Source organism: Monomorium pharaonis, chromosome 11, assembly GCF_013373865.1.
Source record: "Monomorium pharaonis isolate MP-MQ-018 chromosome 11, ASM1337386v2, whole genome shotgun sequence".
NCBI lineage: Eukaryota > Metazoa > Arthropoda > Insecta > Hymenoptera > Formicidae > Monomorium > Monomorium pharaonis.
Window position 1 is genome coordinate 4,965,219 of NC_050477.1, and position 25,072 is coordinate 4,990,290.

The following is a 25,072-nucleotide window of genomic DNA, read 5'->3' on the forward strand; positions in this document are numbered from 1 at the left end:
ATCCATGTACATTCTTTTGTATTTCTTGAGTTTTTACAGAAGAATTAGCAACAAGAAATAACAATATTCTAAATCTATCTTTCTAAATTTAATATTTAAAACTCAAATTTTCTTTGTGATTGTATAATTAAAAAACACATTAAAGGCGTAATTAAATATATTTATTTTAAAGCTATATTTAAAAAATTTTGCAATTTTATTTAGTAAATATCTAGTGTAATAAATTGAATAGAAAATGATATAACACAGGAACGTTGTTAATAATTGTAGCGATTATACAGAAAGCCATTTATGTCCTAACATCCATCAGTCCAAATATTTTTCAAGCATATCCTATAAAAACAAAAAAATTATAAGTATAATACATTTATTACTAACGCATTATATCTTCTTGAAGTTCAATTGAAATCCTGCTGGTGGTGAAGTGAATATATTTCGCCGATCGATGGGAGTCTTCCATGAGGGATTTAATGTAACCTCATAATCCTGTAGAATCGCTATTAATCCCACGGCAGTTTGCAAAATTCCCAGCCGCATACCTAACGATCAAATATAATTAAATTGAAGAATATAATAAGAAAGAGTTTGTCGATTATTAGATAGATTTAAAACTTTTCTTTTATATTAGGATGGCACCATTAAAACTATTTACTTGTGACTTTTTAAAATATTAATGAGTATTTTTTTAAAGAGTATCAAAATTTTGAACGAGGTTTATGGTGTTTAGAGAGAGTCAAATTATTTTAATCACTTCTGTACTGCAGAAGCCACAAATAGATAAATGTGTATATTTTATCTCATGAAAGTTTATCGTATAATAAATATCAAAGAATAATATTCTTATAAAAATGTAATATTGGACAGTATTAAATGGGCCATTAATTAATCAATTATTTTCAGTATTAAATGTACTGCTGTTAATACTTGTAATACTAAAAATAAAAAATAATATTACTGGCCAATTTAATACTGCCCAGTATTACATTTTTATAAGGATAAATGTTGCTTTTTCCATTAAATTTTATTTTTATCATTTTATTTTAAATTTATATTTACGCGAACGAAATCGATTCACTAACCTATACAATTTCGCGGACCTTCTCCGAAAGGCAAGAAGGTGCAAGGTACAATCTCGTTTTTTTTCTCATCACTAAATCGTTCGGGATCGAAACGCATAGGATCCTTCCAATAAGTTGGGTCAGAATGAATACCTCGTAACACAACATATACTGGCGTCTCCTTTTCGACAGTTATCTTTGTACCTGGAAACTGCAAGTTACTTTTGTAAGTACAATTTTTTTTTTTTGTAGAAACAAAAGTATTCCGATTGGTTTTTAAATTTTTACCTAGGTTTTTATTAATTTTTGATAACTAAATTTTATTATATTTTATCTTTTTCCGAATGAAACAAACATTTATTTATATAATAATCGACAAATTTGAAAATATGTTTATTAAATTTTATAGATTTATGGAAATAGATGAGATGAAGATTGGGCTCGAAATACTTTCGTTTATAAGGTACCGTTTTTCGCATTGCATTGTAAGAAATAATTTATAATTTGATACTATGATTATTTCTTAATAGATTACAAATTGGTTAAAGAATTATTACTAAAAGAATTTTTTTAAAGATGGCGAAATCTTTTTAATATGTATTATATAATATAGAGTATCTCACTGTGTAATCGCTGACAGGAGTCCTATCGAGGATCGGCGCGGGCGGATAAAGCCTTAATGTTTCATTTATCACTTGATGCAGATACTTCATATTGTGGACCGCTTCGTACGTTACACCATTCGCATCCTGAATTTCCTTAAGGATCTCCTCTCTCAGGCGTTTCTGCATGTCCGGTTGCTTAGCCAACTCGAAAAGAGCACAGGTCATAGTAGTAATACTGGTCTCGCGACCGGCCACGAAGAATATTGCCGCTTGTGCGAAAAGAACATCCCCATCGTATTCTGAAGAAATTAATAATAAAAATAGATCATTTTTCTGATATTGGAATTTGTACGTAACAATAAAAAAAATATTGAAATGAATATTCTGAGACTTACGCTATATTCAACGCAAAATATTAAATATTTACCTATTAATTAAATACTCACGAATATTACTATTATCCGGCTTCTCGCTTCTTAATTGCAAAAGAGAATCAATTAAATCTCCCCGTTTTGTCTTCGTAACGCTTCTATTGTCCATAGAGTCCCAAAAGACTTTGCGGAAGTAATCCGTGTAATTACCAAGCATTGAACCGCCTAGATATTTTCCGATATTTGGTAAGAAGAATAGGAACAAGAACTGGACAGACCTTCGGATAGTTTGCAAAACAGCCTTACGTGCTAAAGAAATAAAAAGAATATATATTTGCAAAAAATTTGATGTAAACAAGAAGACGCGAAGCATGCAATTTTTAAATACTTAAATTATTAATTATTATATACTTTATAATTACTTATTATAAATATGTATATTTTGTTATTTACAGTTTTCATAAAATTCTGGCGGCGGGGTATTGAAACAATTCGTTCGAATGCCAAATGCTACGGAGGATATCACATCGGTAGTATATTTGTAGAATATATCTTTTACAATAATTGGCACAGTTTGGGATTTTTCTCCAATTTGTTCGCGCAAATGGTCTTTCATTTTTTCTCCGGACTCTTGCATCAGTAGAAAAAGGCTTTTCAATTTGCCGCTCGTAAACACTGGTGACATTTTCATCCTGAACGAGAAACAATCTCTTGGTAATTGCAATGCCTTTATTTGATGATATGATTATGATATATTTTAAATACATTTTTTTCAATTTTAAATGCTTTTTTTATAGCTTCAATATTCAACAGAATATTTGCAAAATGACTAGCAAGATGACTTGTTATTATGTCATTCAAATTTGATCATTATTATGACTTATGTAACATATTTACCTCAGATGCTTCCATTCAGGATTTGATATGGTGAACAGAGTCCATTGGCTAACTGTGTCGGAATTGCTTGCTCCCTTGAAGTGATGATTCGGGAACACATTAAAGTCTTTGATCATTATCTGTTTTATTAGTTCCGGATTCTTTAGAAGCAAGAATGGCTTGTGTAGAATGTAGATCCCGATAACATCTTTGTCAGCAACTTGATGATATAATTCACCGAGAACTGCTCCTGCCGGTCTGCGCAACAGGATTGCATCCTTAAAATGACCGAAGAACCAATGTGCAGGCAACGTAGGTATACCACGTCTCTGCCAATAGGTATGTTTCCATTTCATCCACAGATAAAAGGTCACGAATAGTGATAAAAATATCACAAGCGTATCGAAACAGGCACATTCGGTTAATATTGCCATTTTCGTGCAAGCAACACGAAATTTTCTACAAATTTCGGCGTATAAAACTCAGATTAAATTGTGAAACTCTTCAAATTTTATGCAAAAATTTTCTTCGTAGAAAACTGTATCTAATTGTATGAGATTGTGCAAAATTATGTGCAAACTATGTATAAAATTCAATAAAAAGTTTAATGTATATTTCGTGAGAGCGGTATGTGTGGACTACTACAAAGACTACATCCAACTGAGGAGACTAAAGAAAGATATTAATATAACTGTGTATTATCAAGGAAAATTGCCTAGTCATTTATCGATGAACAGAGTTATTTTTTGTCGAATATACTAGGTGTCATAAAAATTAACAGTAATATTGTAGCATAAAAGAATCTGGAATTGTGGTAGTAAAAAGAATTATTAAAGAAAATAAAAATGAGTAATTTCAATATTTTTTTAAATCTGGAAGTTTGAAGTTTGGTCCACAAAATTTGAGCTGTGATTAAAGGAATTGTGAATCAATTGTGAATAAGTGCATATTAATACTTGATAATGTATTTCTATTTTTTCTTTTTGTTTATTTTGATAATAAATTATACATTAATTAGTTTTCCATAAAAATAATAAGATTTATCGTTTAAGATTAAAAATAAAATCAAGGAAATAAAACTGAAAATTATATATTGTTTTATTATACATAATATATGTCACTTTAATATTGTGTGTGTGTGTGTGTGTGTGTGTGTGTGTGTATTTGTGGTGTGTATTTATTTAGTAAGATCCAAAAGTTTTCGGTTAGATTTTGAGATCTTGAAACTAGGTTTAATTCCGTTCATCAAACTATCATTTACTGTTATTATGTGTACATGCAGCCTTATTTGAAGCGGTGTGATTTTAGCCTTGAAAGGAAAGCCTTGAGTGGAAATAGACATGTCACTTTTAACATTTTTCTACTCCGGGCCGGAAACTTTTGGACCTTGCTGTATATAATAAGTATAATGGAGAATTCACATCTTGGCAGAAAGCAGAAAAGGAGAAAACCAATCAGAACTCGTGTTAGTAGTCGACAGTTTCTGAAACAGAAAAGCAGAGTGCACTGTTTGCTACCAGTATAAATTCTAATTGGCTTCTGCTTTTCTGCCAAGGAGTGAATTCTTTTTAAGATTAAAAAAGTTCTGGCTTGAAGTAGATAAACGTTGAAAGCAACATGTCTTTATACCACCAAGTACTATTTACAATTTTAAGACTTAAAAATAACATTTTTTACAAAAATGACTACTTTCAATAAACTAAATAATAATAGATATATACTTATAACAACACTTGTTATTAATACAAAGTTAATATTATTTTGTATACAAAAAAAAACAATTTTTGTATGCATTGTTCTGAATTGAGTTTGAATCTATCGTCTGAAAATTTCTATCAGATCGAGTTTTTAAAATATATCAATGTTTGTTTATAAAAATAACGCACAGAGCTGTTTTAGTTTATTTTATAACATAAAAATGTCACGAAAGTTATAAAACTACTCCAAGCTCTTTTTTCCATAGCAGTTTGGATTAGTTTATATATATTTTATTAACATAATTATATATTATAATAAAATATAATTATACTATAATATAAATATATTTATTGGAAATACATTATTGGAAAAAATTATGTTTTTATTAAAAAAACACAAATTAAATGTCAATCAATTGTTTATTTGATTTTTAACTTTAATAAACTTTTTACTATATATTAGAAAGAAATGTCTTTTCTTATATCTCAAAAATCAGATAAAAATATTACAATGATAAATTCAGGCTTGAGTGACGAAATTTACTCTGCAAATATCTTCGTATACTCTTGTGCAAAATCTTGCAAACCAGCATAAATAAATTAGAAAGAACATTACTTTAACATTACTTTAACATATGATGGATAATGTTTAGTTTCTGCTGTGTAATATTTATAAAGATGATAAAATCATTATGAGTTCAATCTCATCTTGAATAGGTTTCATATTTATTATTTTATATATGTATATATACATTTATTATATATAAATATTATGTACATACATACATTGGATTATATAAATATTATTATGTTAAGTCATGTAACATTTTTTCAAGATAAATTCTTGAAAAATCCTAAATAATTTAAATTTTTTAATCATTTAGGATTTTTTTTAAGAATTTATCTTAAAGAAATTTAAATGACTTAATCTTTACATATCCGTCAGATATATATATTTGGCGTGTTTTGCTATTTAAATTTAAACAAAGTTTGTTGTGTAAAATTAAATTGTGAAATTCGTTATTTTAATTTATCAGTGACATTAGTAATGATTTTTCGGTCAAATGAAGAATTTAATATGTGTTATTGTATCTTCTTGAAGTGTAGATTAATTCCATTGCCTGCAGCCGTGAAAGTTGAACGCGGGTCCAGATAGCTCGTATGCTCTTTGATTTGCCAAACCTCATAATGTCTCAGTAACAAAGCTAAAACGACCTTAGCATGTAACTGACCCACTTTCATTCCTACAAACAATTTATATAAATGATTACATAATTAACTTAATTACAGTGATCAATTAAGAAATAATGAGTTTTCTAGTAGTGTTTTATCAAACCGGAAGTTAATTTAGAGCTCAGGTGAAAAAATCCAGACAACATATCTAAACGATACGATTATCATTTGGGGAGTAACTGCTTCCAAAGATAATAAATAAAATGTTTTTTTGAAGATAATTAATATAAAATAATTGTAGAAAATAATTAAGATAAAATAATTGTAGATTGTGATAGATACGCTTAAACATTTATAGACGTATTATTTTTATGAAAAGTTTTTCAGCGGTTATACCCGATGAACTTAATTACAGACCTAGATCAATTATATAATGATTTTGCATGTACAAAAAATTATTTATCATAAATCTGTTTATCAATCTGACGTAACTGGTAAATTATTTGTCAATTTCTTATCAGAAAGTGGAAGTTTTAATTGATATTTCAATATCAACTGACATAAGATCTTGATTTCTTTTTCTTTTGGTATCTTGATTTGACAGTTATTTTTCTTTATTTCTCTCTTATGCTTTTATTTTTAAGAAAAAGTATATTTCTAAAACAGATTATTTTTGTCTATACATTATTGTTGTTGTTACTATCGCTTACCTACGCACATCCTAGGACCAATCCCAAACGTCATGTAAGCATCGGGAATTTTATTGCCTTCAGTGAATCTGTCGGGATTGTATACTTCCGGTTCGTCCCAAAATCTGGGGTCTACTCCAAGTCCATATAAAGAGATATATATTGGCGTGCCTTTTTCGATAATGACATCAGTATTAGGAATCTATGGAATTTTATATATATTTTACATATAATATATAATAATATTTAATATATATTTATATACAATATATAATAATTATACATGTATTTAATGGCTTTGATCGTTAAACATTTGGGAAATAGGATTTGTTAGGAAAACTGCTTTAAAAAATAATTAAAAATGATTTATTATATTAAATTTTAATATTTAATTGTTCTAAACACGTTTAAGTTTAAAAAAGTTATTATATTATCCCTAAAAAGAGTAAAAATGAAAAGTTTGAACAAAATATATGTGAATGCTGCAACATTTTTTTCTGTCTTATCTTATAAAAATTTATAATTTTTAGTTTTTCTCATGTTCAAAATTTATGATTAAGATATTCTAGATTGAATTAAAAATATTCTGAAATAAGATCGGGTTTTTCTAAAAGCATGATGATTAGATTTCAGATTTACCTTGTAATCCTCACGAGTGTATCTGTCGATGGTAGACACAGGTGGATGCAGCCTGAGGCCTTCGAGTATAGCTTGTTCGAGATACTTCATGTCATTGAATGCTTCGTATGTCCAACCATACTTATCAATCGCCCTGTTAATATCCTTTCTGGCCAGTTCCTGATACTCCGGATGTTTCGCCAATTCCATGAGGGTGAAGGACGTGCACGTAGAACTCGATTCAAAGCCGGAGAAAAAAGTACCCGACTGATACAGCAAATTATCCCCCTCGAATCCTGTAGTAAGCATTTGGTATTTATTTAGTTTCATTATCTAGTCTTTATCTATAATATAAGTACCGGGTGTCTGTATGTCCGTATGTCCGCGATTATTTTCGTTATTTGATGTCCGACCCTCGTTTCAAACGTTTCAAACGTAATTTGAAAAATGAAACCAGAAATATCTTTAGAGTAGATATAAAAAATTTATGTAAAAAGAAATTAAAAATTAATAATGTAATAATGATAAATGCTACGTTACAGATCGCTAAAATCGCAAATCTAATTGCCAATTTTAAATCAGTAATGTAGCTGATCTATCCGAAAAAAAAAATCATGAATTTTTTTGGCCTTGCATATCAGTAACATTTACAAGATGTAAAATCACTTACTGTAAATGGGATTCTGTTCGCTATTCTTTATTTGAAGCAACGAGTCGATAAAATCGCCTCGCTTTTCACCAGTTTTCTCGCGACTTTCCATTGCATTCCAAAAGATTCTTCTGACGAAGGCGGAGTTGAAAAGCATCCTTGTACCGATTACCTCCACTAGTTCAGGCATAAAGAAGACTGTCACGAGGGCAACCATCCTCTTGAATCCATAAAAGAATTCCTGAACTGCAGAATTATTTTTGAGTTACATACGAATTGTTAGTATTAAAAATCTTTAATCTATTTGAAGATAAATCGATGATCTTACTACATCTTAAAGCAAAAAACAATTGAGCGAATTATAATTTGTAAAGTTGCAATTTATAGTAAATTTTTTAAAGAAAAGTATAGATTTCTTATACGTAAAAATTAAAAATAATTTTATTAAAGTGGATTAAGATTTTTTGTACTAGACATTTAAATTAAAAAATTTTAAAAGCAAACACGTGTTATTGATTTTATATTCTAGATATCAAATTTTTTATTTATATTTTTTTATTCCTTTTCCTTTTATATACATACTAATAAACTAATATAAAAGTTTAAGCTAGAACGAGTTTATATTATGAATTATTTTATTATAATATATTTAGTTTTAAGATAAATAAACAGAATTACGATAGAACATTTTATAGTGAGCAAATGTGTTACAAACAGTAATAATAGGATCGTTATTTGATATGATTATCTCACTATCGATATATTAACGCTTTAGTGTTTACTTGATTTCATTCACTTCTGTTATCAATGTTTTAACACGTTAACGTTAAATCGAAAACAAATACCTGCGGCCGAAAATTCCTCGTTCGGACAATAGAAGGAATCTATCTTTGTACCCAGCGCAACTGAAGCGATTAGATCGGTCGTATATTTGTAATTGAGATCTTGAGCATCTAACACCTTCACATTATTGTATTTCGTCGGCTGGTCTTCTATATACTTCATCATCGGGTCTGCGATCTCCATCATCAACGGCAACATTTGCTTTAACTTGCCCCTCGTCAGGGTAGGCGTGATCTTAGCTCGCAGATATTTCCAGGCCGGGTTCTTCAGACCAAATAAGTTTTTCATGCCAATACTGTCTTTCTGATTAGAGCCGGCAAAGTGACGGTCGGAGAAATTCTCAAAATCGCGGATCATGAAATGCTTTATGATATCTGGATCGCGTAATAGCAAGCAGGGCTTGTGGAAGATGTAAAAGCCGATAAATGGTGCATCCGGACGAGCCATTTTGTGCAAATCGCCGAGGTGCCATCCCGGCGCGGAACGGAAAAGCACAGCATCCTTAAAGTTGCCGAAAATTAGATTGGGAGTGAGGTATTCGACACCGCGCCTCTTCCAGTAGCTCACCTTGTAACTATGTAGAGATCAATATTCAAATTTTATATAATTGTAATATAATCATTACACATTTAACAATACTTTCTGTTTTTAATACTAAAATTAAATTGTTTTCTAGTTTTTTGGATACTGAATACGAATCCAATTGTTCCATTACGTTATTTTGAGAAATTTGCAATTGAGAAAGTTGCAAAAAAGACTACTTTTTTATAATTCTACTTACAAGTTTCTCAACGTCTAAAAACTACAAAAAATAATTAATTCTGTTTTGGTGTTATTATTTTTCTAAACTTAAAGTGTTATTTTTTTATGTTGTCAACTAAGTTGATAACACATTACCAAAATCTGGTTTGACTTATAACTCTATACTTTCACATTTTGAATAATATTTAACGTGTATTTACAAATACACAGGAAACCAGCAGGTCTTTTAAGATGATTTATTGGCTTAATTTCAATTTGATGTTTGAATGATGAAAATTACTAATAAATTAAAAAATATATTTTTAATGATAAAATCTAATCGCTGACCTGGCATATATCCAAAAAAGTACTATCACCGCAACGACGAGTGCAAGACTGATCAACATGATATCTTATTTGTTTTCTCTAACATTTGTTCTGATACTCTTTAAGTGACTGACTAAAATGGGCTCTTCACCGGCTTTATAAATGATAACCGATAGCTTACCTACTCCGTAGTTCTATCTAGATGATGATCGAAACATCCACCGAAGAGGGAATCAATTATGAGGAAGCAAAGTACTCGGAAAGAAATTTATTAAGCTACATAGCTACATGATTATGATTGATAATTATCTACGTATTCTATGTAATCAATGAAATCGACAACGTTAGTTTAATTTCGTTAAATCGACGTAACCGATTTATAATATTTCCAGATATGACACTAAGTGTATATATAATTTAAAATATGTATTTTCAATTATGCGGAATAGTAGAACATGTGCGATATAATTTTAACTAATATTACTAGTTTTTTGTCATAAAAGCTATAAGAAATGACATAATTAATATTTTAATTTTTTTGTTATGCTCGGAAAAAAAATTAAAATGTCATTTTTTAGTTTTTATGATAAAAAAATACGAGTATTAGATAATTTTTAATTTTTTTCCGAGCATAGCAAAAAAAATTAAAATGTCATTTTTTATAGTTGTTACGATAAAAAAATACGAGTATTAGATAAAATTCCCAGATAACCAAGCGTGATGTAGCATTTTGAGCAAACTAATGCAATGCATGCGTTGTTATAGATTTGCTATACATTTGTTGACATCGAAATAAAACACATTACGAATTCAGCAACATGATTACTTATACATGCAATCAGTCGAGGACATTTAAAAAAGGAAACAGTCAGCAATAATGATACATTATATTGTTTGCAATATAACAACAACATGGCAACAATAAATGATTGATAACAAATTAAAATGCTGATAATGTTGCTATCAATTTGCCATTGTTACTGCACGATTATTGGCAACATAACTGCAACATCAAGACATTTGGCTATCTGGGTTATATCGCACGATGGAAAATTTAATACTACTTGATATTACATTTTTATAAAGGTTTATTCAAGAAAATAGAGAAAAGATTGAGAATTAACATATTGACAATTTACAATTCAAATAAATCTTTCTTTTTCTATAGCAAATAATTAACACGTTCAGTGCGGTGTCAGTTCTTTGGGAATGACAATAAACTTTCTCTTTAATCGGCGTTAGTCCCTAAGGACTGACATTATACTTCCCTTATAAAAATGTAATACTGGACAGTATTAAATTGGCCAGTAATTATTACTTATTTTGAGTAAAGTATTTTGATTAGAAGTATTAACAACAGTGCTTTTAATACTCAAAATAAGTTATCTTTCGTTTATAAATTGTACGTCCCAGCATCCACTGGGCACTCTATGTCGACTGAACGGAAAGTTCTAAAATCGGCTCCGCGTCGAATATACTTTATGTATTATATTTAGAAAAATTCTTTATCGTTTTGTTTCTCAGAACTATTAATCGTGTGTATCGATAGTACATATTTGTGCAATGAGATAATGTACAAAAAAATATTCCTGACAACTGTTTCACATAACAAAAAATAAATTGTTATTATCTTTTATTGTATTATGTAGTATTAGTATCTTCTATATTAAGGTTTTTTTAATTTTTTCAAAAGTCAATAATTTACTACCAATCATAAAGCAATGTTTTGAAATACATATGTCTGTCAAATTTAATAAATCGACACGTTTATGTTACGAGTTTGGTATTAATAATTTATATTAATTTTACTCAATAGCAAAATAAATTCTTTGTTTTATCATTTAAGAGGTTTATTTTAGCACGTATAATACACAAATTATACATACATATATACATACATATCGTACATACGTACATACAGAGAGTACCGCAGAAAACAAAAAAAAGCGTTATTAAAAAACCGAAACATTTCTCATACAACGCATCTAAAATCGATTCTACGAATTTGTTTGTACATAAGACGTTCTCTTAATCGACATCAAGCGTATAAGATGAGCGTTTAATCGAGAACATATATCATCTTTCTCGCTTATAATATAAAAAAACGCTTTTTTTCTTTTTTTCATCTTTACGCTTATTTAATCGAACATCAAAAAGATTAAACATTCACATTTAAACGTTCATCTTAAGTAAACGTAATTGAAACCCTGTATTGTAACGTATGTTATAATTTTTAAAAACGATCGTAGTATAAACGCCGCATTCTTGGAATAAATTTACTATATCCTATGGTCAATCATAAATACAGAGTCGCATACAGAGATGCATCTCATAACTTTTCAAAAGACGTCTAAATTATGACACACTTGTTGTCTTTTCAGGCCTCCCTTGTATCAAAGAATTACACTATTTTTCAATTTAAAAGATTTGTTAAAAAAACATTTAAACTTCATATATTTTAAAGATCCCTAAGAAACATCTCTCAAATATTTAAAAATATTTTTAGATGTCTAAATTATTTTACAGATGTCCCAAAATCTGCGCAAAATGCCTAGTATAATTCTGTGCTGAAAAAGTTCGGAAAAAGCTTTTTCTTCTCTAACAATATGTGTTCGAATAGTAACATCTTAAATAAGAGCAATTCAATTTTAATGACCGAATGTTGCAAGTTGCGTACAAGTCACTTGCTTAACGCTATATGCTGTTTCCCTATTTCTTTAAAGATTTCATTCCGTACTTCTAGGACTATCTGTATATAAGTTTCCAATTTGTTTTAAATTTCTACTAGAGAAGAGCAAGAAGAATGTCTTAATTTCCTAATTCCTCTCCTAGGCTTTTAGACGTCTTCTGAACATTGTGTTATTTGGATTAATGATGTGTAATTTTGTCGAGTTAAGCGTATTTTTTGAGGCTAACGGTCCATTTCCTTTCTTCATAAAAAAAAAGAAGAAAACGGAAAAATATATTTGTACAGTGCAAAAAGCATTAGAATACTTTTTCGCAAAAAAATGTAACGGGTTCTAATATTTAACACTATATTATTCATACTTAATGCGGAGAGAATTAGCTAATCTGACAACCTGAAATATCTATAAACAAAAAGCACAAATATTCTAATAAATTGAACGATTTTACTAAACGATTGAAATGAGCATAACCATAAATTTAATTTCCTACAAACGAAATCTTGACTAACAATTTGTTAATCAACCAAATATATACAGTCAGATAATCCAGTTATAGAAAATTTTTCCTAAAATTATTTAAACGTTTAGTCGTGGAGGTATAACATTTACTCAGGATTCAAAGCCTCCCTTAAAAAGGAGGTACACTCATTTTTAAAGAAGAAAAATCTATTATCATTCTCGCATATAAATATGATTTAGAAATCATTTAAATTAATAATATTCAACTTAATTTAACCATTATTATACATTTAATTTAAAGATCCTATAAACATGTTTATAATATAAAGCTTTGAAATAATGTTTCTACAAGTTGTACAATACATAACAACTCAATACATAATAACTCAATGTTCTTAAAAAGATAAGTAATCTTTTACGAAATTATTTCTTTTTTCATTGTAATTTGTTTGTTCTCCCAATCAAAAAGACCATTCAGTATTTGTTTCATCATTCAATATAATATAAGAGCTCATAATTGTGAAAATGTAACTATCAATTCTTTGTGCAATCAAGAATAAAATGGCGATATTGGTTGGCTAAAAAAACTATTTATTATAAATAAACGCCATTTGTTAAATTATACAAATCATACTATTAAAATTACAGCTATTCGCAGTAAAACTTGGAATGGTTTAGTGTGTTATATTATCATTATGTTAAATTTTACTGTCACCTACCAGGACTATTACATTGAAAGAGAAAAACTGAAATTCGAATGTGATGTTAAATTGAAACTGAATCAGGAAAATCAGAAATTGAGATGTGTATTTATAGAAAATATTTTGTTTGTTAATAATTGATTCAAAATATTCGAATATTTATTTTTTATTAAAATTTTGTTTTGTTGATCGATCTAAGATTTTTCTTTTCCTATAGGGACAGTTAATCAAAAATAATAAACAAATATTTCACTATATGTTCGTGTTAATTATACACCACAATATTGATATTTCATACCTTTTTTTCTACGTATATTTTAAAGAAAAATATTCTGAACTAACTTAACATATCTACAAGATTCTTTGTTTTTTAACAGGCCAAACCAATCTAATTTCTGAGTTTCCCAATACAATTTCAATAATCGCCATTCAATCGTGACACAGAGCTATTTTGGTTGAGCATCCTGTTGAGTCTGTTGTTGCTGTTGCTGCGTCTGCTGTTGTTGCGTTAAAGTTTGCAATCTAACGTGACCAAGGACAGACGAGGAGGCCAAATTCGAGGTAGACGCAGAAGCACCTACGCCAGGACTAGTACCGGTAGCAACGGTGGAACCGGAAGCTGCGGCACTTGGGCTTGTACCCGAACCAGGATTAGGACCAGGACTTCGTCTCACTGCACCAACAACCGGTTTTCCTTGAATAGGAGTAGATTGTCGTAGCTGAGAATTGCTGGCCGTCACTACTTGAATAGTTTGTTTTAAACCTGTAGATGCAACTGGTATCACACGAGTTTGCAACTGTGGTGATTTAGCTAGAACAACTTGACTAGCCTGAGATACCGATTGCCCCGTGGAGCCCTGCAATAAAATAGCATCCTGTTATAAAATAACATTATTCGTTAAGCCGTACATTCTATTCAATCGTCTTTTCCCAAAAATGTTCCAAATTTTTTGTTTATAAAATACAAATTTAGTTTCATAAAAATGTTCTATAATATTTCTTTAATAATTGTAATAAGAATTATATTATAACCTGTAAATAATTATATAATATAAATTTCTAAAAAATCTAATAAAAGTAGTTTCGGTAGAAACTTTCTTACGAGTCAAAACAATTTTACAAAAATTAAAAAAGAATTTTTTAAAATTCCTTTGCATACATGACTAAATTGCTGCATTGTTGAGGGCTGCACGTGTTTCATCACTTGCTGAATTTGTTGTACAGTCATGGTCGTAGGTAGCGACTTAGTGGGTTGCACGATTAATTGCGTTTGCACGCCACCTTTATTTGCGACCTGAGTTAGTTGTGCGACTTTCTGTGGTAATTTTCTTTGCGAGAGAAGATGTGGATGAAGCGCGAGTTGACGAATCTGTTGAGGCGTTGCGGTGCGAACCCCCGCCACATTGGCCGTCTTCACAAGCGTCGCTACTGGAGCACCTGCGGAAGTCCCTGTTTGCTGCATTTGCAGACCGGCCTGAGCGAAGAGTTGCGCCGCGGCCGGCGTGATTCCTGTTTGCCCGGCGGGTACCTATAACATAGTCGTAGCCGATTATTACATTTATGATAAAAATATAAAATACTTTTTCTTCATTTCATTATTTGCATTTTTTTTATCTTGCTTCCTTATGTCAAAACGCTCACCTGCACTTGTGCGACTGCTGCAGCAGCAGCTGCCTTTGCTTGTTGCTGCACTTGTCGTTTCAATAATGCAGCCATTTCAGTGTCGGACATTGTCCTGGTCATTGTTGGTTTGCTCACAGCAGCCTGCGTTGTCACAGTGCCCGCAGTTCCCACTGCAGCAATACCCTGTTTCATCAAGGTAGCCGCTGCAGCTCGCTGCTGCACTTGAGCCGCCGCCGCTGCTGCTGCCGTCGCTGACACCGCGACGGATACTTTTTGACCGCCAGCAGCTTGAGCTTGTAACACTTTCAGCTGCTGTTGCCGCAACAATACCTGTTGCTGCTGCTGCCTGTAGTATTGCACTTGTGCTGCCGTTGGGGTTTTACTTCCTGATACTGCCGTAGTCATTGTGACGCCCACCAGACTTCCCTTTTGACCACCCACCGCGCCGGCGGAAGTTTGACTCGCGGACACCAAACTAGCCGTAGCGATTCGTTGAACGGTCTGCATCGCGTTTGCCGATGTTGTCCTCACGTCCTGAATGGCCATTTGTCCACCACCAGGTCGAGCCTTAACTACTGTAGTGGCTGTTGCCGTTGTAGTTGCTACGTTACTTAAACTCACGCTAGTTGCAGCGGCTTTCGCGCTAGTTACCGAAGGAATCGCCTGTGTCAATTGATGAATTTGAGACGCAACGGAGTTTGCGATCGCTTGCTGTCCAGCCTGTTGTTGAGTCTGTTGCTGCTGTAGCTTCAACTGTTGCTGCTGTTGAGCGGCTTGTTGCTGATGTTGTAGTAGTCGTGCTGCAACCTGTTGTTGTTGTTCTGGTGTTAAAACCTGTGACTGTAAACTTCGGTTAGCGAATATCTCCTAAAATTAATATAAGAATTATAAGAATTATTATTCGAGGCAAATTAAACGTTGTATCAAATATAGCTCTTTTTTATTAATTTTGATATACTGAACAAAGATCAATTTTAATTTTGTCGCTTATACTAACTGCCTTATTCAGCTTTTCTTTGGCGATTCTATCAGCGCGTCGCATAGCAACTTCAGTCGGCGTTACTGAATTGTCACTTTGTACTTTGTATTCAGCCAGGACAGCAGTGTTCGTAGGATTCCTCATTTGATTTACGCTGGATGTTGGTTTCACAGTGGGTGTTCGCTTGTTGGACACTGATTTCATGATTTCATACCTTTGACCGCCTGTTGATGAAAAGGAACTGTTTTTGTCCTGATTGTGCAATTGTGATGTTCTCATCGACCTGTTGCTCTTACTTTGTTGCTGAAAACAAATGAAACAAAGATAATATAACCTATCTATATTAATATATTTTCCTTTTTTTCTATAACAAAATATAAAACGTTCAGAGCAAGATAATATATGTATATAATGTATATAATCTTTGCAAGGAACGTATAAGATACTTTGAGGCCAAGATATTTTTTGAACTTGTCGATGTCAGAACAACTACATACCTCGGAGACTGGCAGCGCTTTGTAAACATTCCCCTTTTGTTTCTTCTGTTTTTTTGGCGTGGTGTCGTATATAAGTTTACCCTCCTCTCTGGGCACTATCACGGAGTCGTATCTGCCCCTGCACTCTTTGGGTGATCGGAATAAACGCGAGCTATTGTTGAGGACATCGGCAACCATGTCCCAATTGGGTGTGTGACCAGGTGAGAGGATCATCGTGTTCAGCGGTAAGCTTTGGTAGTTCTGTATGGAATGTAACAGACTCCATTCCTCATAGACCAACCAGTTTATGGCTTGATCCGGTTCTGGCGAGGTCTTTGTTACATGCGACGAGGTTTTCAAAACCGGTATCGGAGGACGCACGATTGCACGATACTTGTACAGCTTCATATCGCGGCGCATCTTCATCAATGCCGGTGATGGCCGATCAAAGAGCGATCTTGGCGCGTATACGGATTCTTCTTTGTGCCGCATTATTTTTGCTGGTCGACAGCCTATAACAAAAAAAGCAGCATTAAACTGATAAAATGAAAGAAGACAGATAAACTGAGTCTTAATGCCATTACTACGTAGTAGATAAGAGAAATCATTAATTTATTTAAATGTAAAAAATAATAAAAAGTAGTTGTTAGATGATAAGATTAGATAAAATAGCAATTAACATTAAATTAAATTTACATAAGAACAAAGCAAGTGACCTAAGTGATTGTAATTGTCAAATGCAATGGCAAACTGCATAATTATAATTATAATAACAGATGTGTAATTGTAATAAATATGAAGTTTTCCTGATACCTAGATTATTTAAGTTTAAATTTATTATAACTATTGTTTCGTTTATATGATAAATTAAAGGGCAATTTTTATCAATTAATTTATTGATTAATTGAGAGACAGATAGAAAAATTCTTTAAAATACATACATTAATCGCCATTCTTTAATTTATTAAAAACAGAATTTTTTAAATCTATAAATTAACTCACCATCATCAGTGATACCAATTTCAATCCTGCTCCTAATCCGTTCTTTCTTTACGTAAATCGGTGGCAGCTGAGCCTCTGTCATGGGAACATTTTCATACAAAAATCCAAGAGAGTAATCGATATATACATCGTTATCTGTCGTAGGAGGAGTCGGTGGGCACCACATCTAAAAGAAAACTTAATTAATCATACTCTCTCTCTCTCTTTTTAAAGAATAAATTCAATAATTTTATTATCTTCCATAAAAATGCATATTGTTATTAACTGAGAATATTGTATTTTTTTTCTCAAAAAATATACACACACACATACAACAGTGTAAATCAGAAATTTATTTTAAAAGATCAAATAAATGCAGCATACATTAAGATTAAAAAAAGTATACGCGCACACGCACACACACACGCGTATATTTATTTAATCTTAATATATGCTGTACCTATTCGGCTTCCTAAAATAAATTCCTGATTTCATATCTGTCACAAAATCACAAAATTGTTCTTTGTTTAATTATGTACAAATAACAAAATTTAAAGAGATTAATAGGAAATTCGAAACGAAATCAAAGATTAACAAAACATATCAATCATCATAATATAAATTATAAAATGTAATTAATGATGAATAAATAACAATGCGTCTTTTTTGTAATTTTTTAAGTTTGTATAATAAAGGTATTAAAAATATATTATTTTGCACTTACTGGCATTTGCTCCATTGTGTGTTTCGATAACCAAATCTGGAAGATGTTAAAATTATACGTGAGATATAATGAGATGTATGAGAGAATCCTCACTCTCATATTAAGTCCGTCTCGCTATGAAGTCTGTATTCGTTAAATTTATGATATATTATCACGGTTTTATGTCTTTAACTTTTCTATGCCTAACAGATCTGCTTTAAAATATTATTTTTAAATCACAAATAATATTAAAAATTAAATTTCCAATAACTAATACGTATGCATAACAAAAATATAATAATAATAATAATAATAATAATAATAATTTTGAGACTGCAGAAAGACGGACTCGCGCGCGCGACAAGTAAATTTTAATAAATAATAAAAATAAAGAAAGAGAGAAAGGAGGGCGATACTATGTCCCGAAATATTTTCATTCATTTTTCTAAAGAGATTTAAGAAACATAAATTCATATAAATTCGAAAAACTTTAAATTGAATAGTATAGAAATATGAAATTTTTCGTGTTATCCAATAAATTTTAATAAATCTTTAATTATAAATTTATCAAAACAAGTTTAAATATATTCAAAATTTTTTATCTCACTTTTTTAAAGTTTTTGGTTCAAATTTAATTTGAGAAATCTCAAATTTTAAAAAATTGCAAAAAAATTAGTAACATATCCACAAAATTTTACTGAAATAACGTAAACTTAATTTGCCCAAAAATTCATTGCAAAAATGAAGGGTAAGATATCCGTAGACGCTCAAAGGTTCTCGTTCCTCTCGTTCTAAATGTTCTGAGAAAGAGTTCTTCACGATATATTCCTTTACATCTGTTACTGCGTCCTTTTTCTTATATTATATACGTATAAGAGGATGAGAGATACATATATAAAACATAAATGCATAAATAGACGCAGTAATACGTATAATGTATCTCACTCATGTGCCTGCTCATATCTTGCTGCGGACTCCAAGTTTGGAATGGCAAAGGCAGTGTTTTGGTGCCATTTTAATGGAACAATTTTATTGGAGCTCTTTTTCTCTTTTCTTTTTACGCGTGCTAAGATACATATTCTTCTCGAAAAATGTGCGGTCATGATAGCCTTGCCACACCAAACCGACATATCGAAAGAAAAAGAAAGTTTCTCATTCTTCGCGTTAAATCGCGATTAAATATAAACAAGCACATTGAGCTGAGAATGATTTGACACCAAAACGGAACTGAACCTTTGATCGACTTGGAAACGCATCAAGAAATAAGGGTACACATTTCGATATAGTAAGGAATATTTCGTTTATTTTTTCTTCTTCGAACTCTCGCTCGATCATACAAAATACAGGCACGCAACTTAATTATTACTGTGTGTTTGTGTATGTGTGTGTATGTGGCGGAGGAGAGGGCAAGTGGAAAAGGCGAAGGGAGCATCCTTACGCATACACAATAATATACATAATGTATATTATACATACATATAATATGTATATATAATATAAATAATCAGGTCATTATCCTGTGATTACGTAGCTTAAGGGGGCACAATTAAAATCTCTTGTGTTAGCCGATACTTTCTTGAATACCAAACAAGTACCAACTAGAATCATATAACCGTCTCCCCCGCCCCACATTACTTAAAATAAATTATTATCATTATGAAACCTCCCTTCAAGTAAAATTCGAATCACTGTGAAATAGCGGAAATAGATCAAATGGAATTAAACTACTGCGCTTCGTCCTGTAGTCTTTATATTATTCTTTTTTTATCACGTTTCTTGACTCGTGATACCTGTCATATACGTGTATAAATTAGTTTTGTGACGCACTAAACAAGCGCACTAAAGAATCGCTTGACCGAAATCATTTCGGTTTACATTTCTAATATAATACACTCGTCTATTTTGCTCGTTTATATAAATCACTAGACATACAAGATTGAAAATCCACCTCTTGCTGCCAGCACTTTCTCATGCGGTTTAAAATAACGCAGAGAAAATAAAAAAGAAAGTTGAAAATAGTAGAAAGTGCAGCCAGCAGAAACGAATCCGCTGATATTTTTACAACAAATAAAGTAAATGAGATAAAGGGAGGAGGGAGGAGTGGGCAAGCCAGAGTACAATTTACAATGCTACAAATATTACACGTGTATTATCCGGTACAACCCGGAGGAAATAGATTGTTTATCGTAATTATATCGTGATTATGTACAGGGGGATGCGTACTCGTGTCCCACATTACCGCTGAATTATCTATTTGATTTTATTTCATTTCTCTCGTGTGACTTTTTTAATATCAAATTTTCCTTATTTTTAATCTAATTTCACAAAGAACTTCCTTCAAAATTTTCCCTTTTTTGCATAAAAATTCTAATATTTTCTGCTTACGGAATTCATCTCATATATAATTCTAGAGTTAATTTGAAGCTTTTCTAGCGTATGTTCTGTTTATAAAATTTTCTCTTTCATAAAAATCGCACGATTATTCTGTAGAGAGAATCAAGTAGCCATTGAACGATAAATATAGGATAAGTACGGGTACACGCATTATCAACGTGATTAATTGCAGGCGTTTCTAAAAACCAGGTTTAGATTCATCTTTATCTCATGAAACTTCTTACTTTATGCGTCTTTCATTAGAATTCTCTCAATGTTTATTTTTAAATTAACTTAATAATTAAATAACAATTTCTCACACTTATTTGTAACTTACATTTTGTTTCTCTAAAAGAAACAAGCTGATAAATAAATAGAAGCTCTAACAAATAATAACAAAACATGCAGTAAATTTATCTCAATTAAAATATGCGAGAAGCATATTTTATATTATCATAAATTTTCAAAGAAAAAAGAAGAAAGATAAATTGTTCTTACAATTTTTATTAATTACCTTTTCTTAATCACAATTTTGTTTCAAAGACCGTTATTCATAGTCAATCCTCATACTTAAGACCATCTTAAATGTTATTTTAAGATGTCATCAATCAATCACAGAACCATATTGGCATTTTGATATATTACTGAGAGGGTGTTTTACTTAACGCTCGCAATATTCTCGAAATTATTTCACCCTTGTTGTTATCAAATATTAAACAAGGATGCTCGCGAGCGTTGCGAGTGTCAAATAAAACGCTCTCTATGATAGTCTTAAAATAAGAATCGACTATAAATATTGGCCACTAAATTTTTTTTCAAAAAAATTTTTTTCATACTTTCTATGCCATAAACTAATTATTTAATTTTTTTCTATATCTATACAAGATCTATTTTTTTTTCTAAATTTACATGTAAGTAAACTTTCAATGTTATACCTAAAATCTTAAGAAAATTATCATTTTATATCTCTTACTTCTTTTCAATTATATATTGTAATGCACAAATATTGAAAAATGTGCACACATTTTCATTGATTTTACTACTGAAAGAATCTTAATAAAAGAAGCACCAAGATAAGAATATCACGCGACAAATGCTAAACCCTGCATCACGCACATAGTAGGCAGATTGAATAGCAGACGCAGTAGTAGAGTAATAACATTTGACTGATTTTGTCAAATAACAATTGTATTCCCGACCGAATAACTTGCGTTCTCGACAACGATTACCACAATAATACTTCAGCGTGGCTCAAGATACTGTGGTACCTTTTAGTTTTTCGGATCGCGTTGTTGTAACAGAGGAGGAGGGCGAGGGAGAAATCTGCGAAGAGCGAGATCTCCTCTGCGATGGATCTTCGTCGCTAACGTCGTTAGAGCCGTTTTCGTCTTCCAACGAGCTTGATACAGTTTTACAACGTTTCGTTTCCCTACGCAGTTTCTTGGATTTTACGTCAGACGAGTCACAGCTCTCATGATCGACTTCCTGCTGTTCTTTCAGTGAGTCTGATACTCGAGACATGGAAAGTTCCTTGTCTTGGACCTTCATCTCGTAATTGACGTTGGGTTTAGATTGACCTGATGAGATCTTGCTACTATTATTTCTTGTGTCTATAGTGAGAAGGGCCACGACCTTGGCCGTTCTTTGAGGCTTCTCATAAGCCGACGAGTTTGCGATGTTTTCGCTCTCACTGCTCGTTGACGGGGTTCGTATCTGTTTGGCGGTCGTCCTAAGTGCGGAGGAAGAGGAAGATGACAATGGCGATGATAGTGACTTTGCCGAGAGAGCGGAACTCAAGAGCAATCCTGAGCGCGTCACTCTAGATACTTGTTCGTTGTTATGACTAAGCGGTATATTGGGTCGGGGTGTGTCTGGCCGCCGTTTCGCTGAGACCACCGTAATCGTCATTGGAATCTCTTTTGAATCTGATTTTATAGGCGGTAGCGATTTATTATGTCTAAACGGCATTGGAGAGCTGAACAGGCCATTATCCTGGCACTGCTTCGAATTCCGAGTCGTGTATTTTTCGACTCGACTGGGCAATATTGCATCGATTCTCGCGGGAAAATTCACAGTTGTAGATCTCGTGATTGGTCGCGGAAGAGGAGTGTCTGGTCTTCGTCTCGGTGTCAGTTTCGGTAAATTTTGTGTCGTCTCATCATTGCTAACTGAAGGTGGAAGCGGAGGCGTCCACGAGTGACTTGTCGAACGTGTGATTCTACTCTGTTCCGCAACTAAATGCTGAGAATTGTCTGTTTTTCGCGTTACTTGGCCCGTTATTTTCATTTGCGAACCATTTTTATTCTCCGATATCGAATCGATCTTGTCGTTCATCAGTTGCATGTTATTTTCCTCTATATGATTAATAGTTGAGGGAATTTTTGAGCTACGAGTTGTTACGCTTCGTTGAACCATGCTGTCCACTTTTCGTATTTTCGATTTGGGTTCGTTTAAATTAAATTCGCTTTTTACCATAGGCATTAAAAAGTCGGTCGCGTTTGACACCATATCGCTTATTTCTTTTTCCGATATTTGTGTATCTAAATTTTCGCTTTTCGAATTAAATCTCTGACCAGACTTTTGCGTCGCGGATATTGCCGACTCGACGTCATCATTAGCTTCATCGCAATTATCTTTATCTTTATCCTCGATCGCGTTATCATAAGGTTCGTCAGTACTTATATTAGTCTTGGAATTTTTCGGTACAGTGGAAACACGGGATATCGGGACTGGTTTAGAGATTGTGTCAGCCGCGTCAGGACTTCCGTTTCGCAATGTTTTCGATCGTAAAAGAGGAACTGAAGAACGATTCGAAGGTGACTCAACGCTTTTATCTGACTCTTTCGGCGCAACCAATTTCCCTCGCACATTGTTACACAAAGAATTGACCGATGTGCTGAATTCCGATTTGGGCTTGGCTATCGTAGTCTCTTTCGAGCGCTTCAAGGACGCATCTGGCTGTACTGTGCCCGAAGAAGATCGAGAATCCTTCGCACTGACATTTACATCGAGATTCTCTGCATCCTCGTTACGATTTATCTCGGGTTCGAGCTTCTTGTAGGTCGTGGACAATACTTTATGCGAACACCGCATCACCTGAACGGAACAGACTAAATTAGTACCGTTTGTCAGTTTCTCGTCATTCTTTTCTTTTTCTTTTTTAACACTTTGTCCATCCATTGCGTCACTAGAGATCAATTCCGACGTTTTCGTTTGGTTCGACTGCGCTTTGACAACTGATGTCGAAGAATCTACATAATCGTCGATTGATCGCTCCGCATTAGAATCGGCAATATATCGCTTCACACTATTCGAATTGATCAAGGACGACGCGAGATTCGGATCTCGTTTGTTCTTCGATAAACCTCGATCAACTTCCGTCTCAATAATCTCAGTCTTTAAATTCTGATCAGAATTGGAAACCTTGGTGTTCGTATTGATTCGAATGGTTTTTTTACGACAAGTGTCAACTGATGACGGCGAAGAGGTTTCCTCGGACTTCGCGCGATGAAATTTCTTACGCTGCCGGCGAAAATTTGGCTTTACACCAGGTAAGATCGGGCTCACGTCTAGGGTCCAAAGATTGATTTGAACATTTCCACGAGATCTGGTACGTGGACTGTTCAAATCAAAATGATTCCGTGTGCAGGACCCAGAACCCGCTAGGCGACCCTTTCGTCTTGAGAAACCTCCTCCTCGCTCGGAATTGTCACGATTATTCGCTCTCCCATCCTCGTTTCCTTCACCAGCCTCCTCTTCATCGCTCTCTTCTTTTTCTCCACTTTCCCCTTCGTCATCTTCTCCTTCCTCCTCTTCGCCCTCATCCCCTTGACTTTGACTTTCCGTATGACTCGATTCTTCATCAAGACTATCCTCAACCACATCCTCCTGCGATTCTGAATCTGATTCTGATTCCGTGCTAGTAGTCTCGTTTTCGCTCTCCGACGAAAACTCACGCACGCGTCTCTTTCTACTACCGCCACGTCTACGCAAACTTCTTCTACTCGGTACTATTAATCTCTTACTAACTAATCGCCTGGAACCGCCTTTGGCGGTAGTGCTATTAACCTGATTCTGCGCATCCTCGCGGCCAAACGTCAGCGGCTTCTCGTCGTCGTCAGCAAGCCGCATGCGTCGTTCCTCCTCCTCGCGTAGCGCCCGCAACCGATCCAGCTCCCACTCCTTTTTCTGTTCTTCGAGCTCCCGTTCGGCTGCGGCCAATTGTGCTGCGGAGAACGCACCTTCGGACTCCTCAACAAATTTCATCGCGTATCGCTCAATTGGAGTCAGCTAAATAAAAAATTCATTATAACAAAATTATTAATCAAAAAGTTAACGAAAAAATTGTTTTACAAGCGACATAAGAATTAAATAATATAATCAACAAAGTAAGAAAGAAAACTAAATTAATTTAACTAATCCAGTAAATCGACGTAATTTTTA

General features: G+C 32.7%; 2 protein-coding genes across 12 annotated transcripts in view; both read right to left on the minus strand.

The window, feature by feature from the left end:
* Nucleotides 1-172: 172 nt before the first annotated feature.
* Nucleotides 173-9,791, minus strand: LOC105832242. The gene is made up of 12 exons (XM_036293834.1): nucleotides 9,669-9,791; nucleotides 8,582-9,153; nucleotides 7,758-7,982; nucleotides 7,109-7,383; nucleotides 6,491-6,671; nucleotides 5,693-5,851; nucleotides 2,932-3,391; nucleotides 2,488-2,726; nucleotides 2,110-2,343; nucleotides 1,682-1,962; nucleotides 1,080-1,269; nucleotides 173-539 (listed from the first exon to the last, which is right to left on the minus strand). Exons 1-12 carry the CDS (start codon nucleotides 9,725-9,727, stop codon nucleotides 382-384), a joined length of 3,033 nt encoding a protein of 1,010 aa, XP_036149727.1. The 5' UTR covers nucleotides 9,728-9,791; the 3' UTR covers nucleotides 173-381.
* A 1,681-nt stretch (nucleotides 9,792-11,472) lies between these two features.
* Nucleotides 11,473-25,072, minus strand: part of LOC105832237 (helicase domino) — a 32,870-nt gene continuing 19,270 nt past the window's right edge. For 9 of the 11 annotated variants that reach the window (XM_012673009.3, XM_012673011.3, XM_028191575.2 and 6 more), the window contains one exon: nucleotides 19,540-24,919. In XM_012673009.3, the coding sequence (XP_012528463.1) occupies nucleotides 21,881-24,919 (3,039 nt within the window). In that variant the 3' untranslated portion in view covers nucleotides 19,540-21,880. Of the gene's footprint in view, nucleotides 14,352-14,653; nucleotides 15,023-15,135; nucleotides 15,985-16,114; nucleotides 16,400-16,593; nucleotides 17,085-17,574; nucleotides 17,741-18,277; nucleotides 18,314-19,539; nucleotides 24,920-25,072 lie in introns of those variants that run through there. The other 2 variants (XM_012673016.3, XM_012673015.3) reach the window with 2 other exon arrangements.

Excerpts from the sequence above, each read along its gene's own strand:
- LOC105832242 (XM_036293834.1), bottom strand. The coding sequence starts at position 9,727 with ATGTTGATCAGTCTTGCACTCGTCGTTGCGGTGATAGTACTTTTTTGG. Across the intron at positions 6,672-7,108 it reads ACACTCGTGAGGATTACAAG|ATTCCTAATACTGATGTCAT; the intron begins GTAAATCTGAAA and ends AAAATTCCATAG. Across the intron at positions 3,392-5,692 it reads ACACTTCAAGAAGATACAAT|TTTTATACGCCGAAATTTGT; the intron begins AACACATATTAA and ends ATTTAATCTGAG.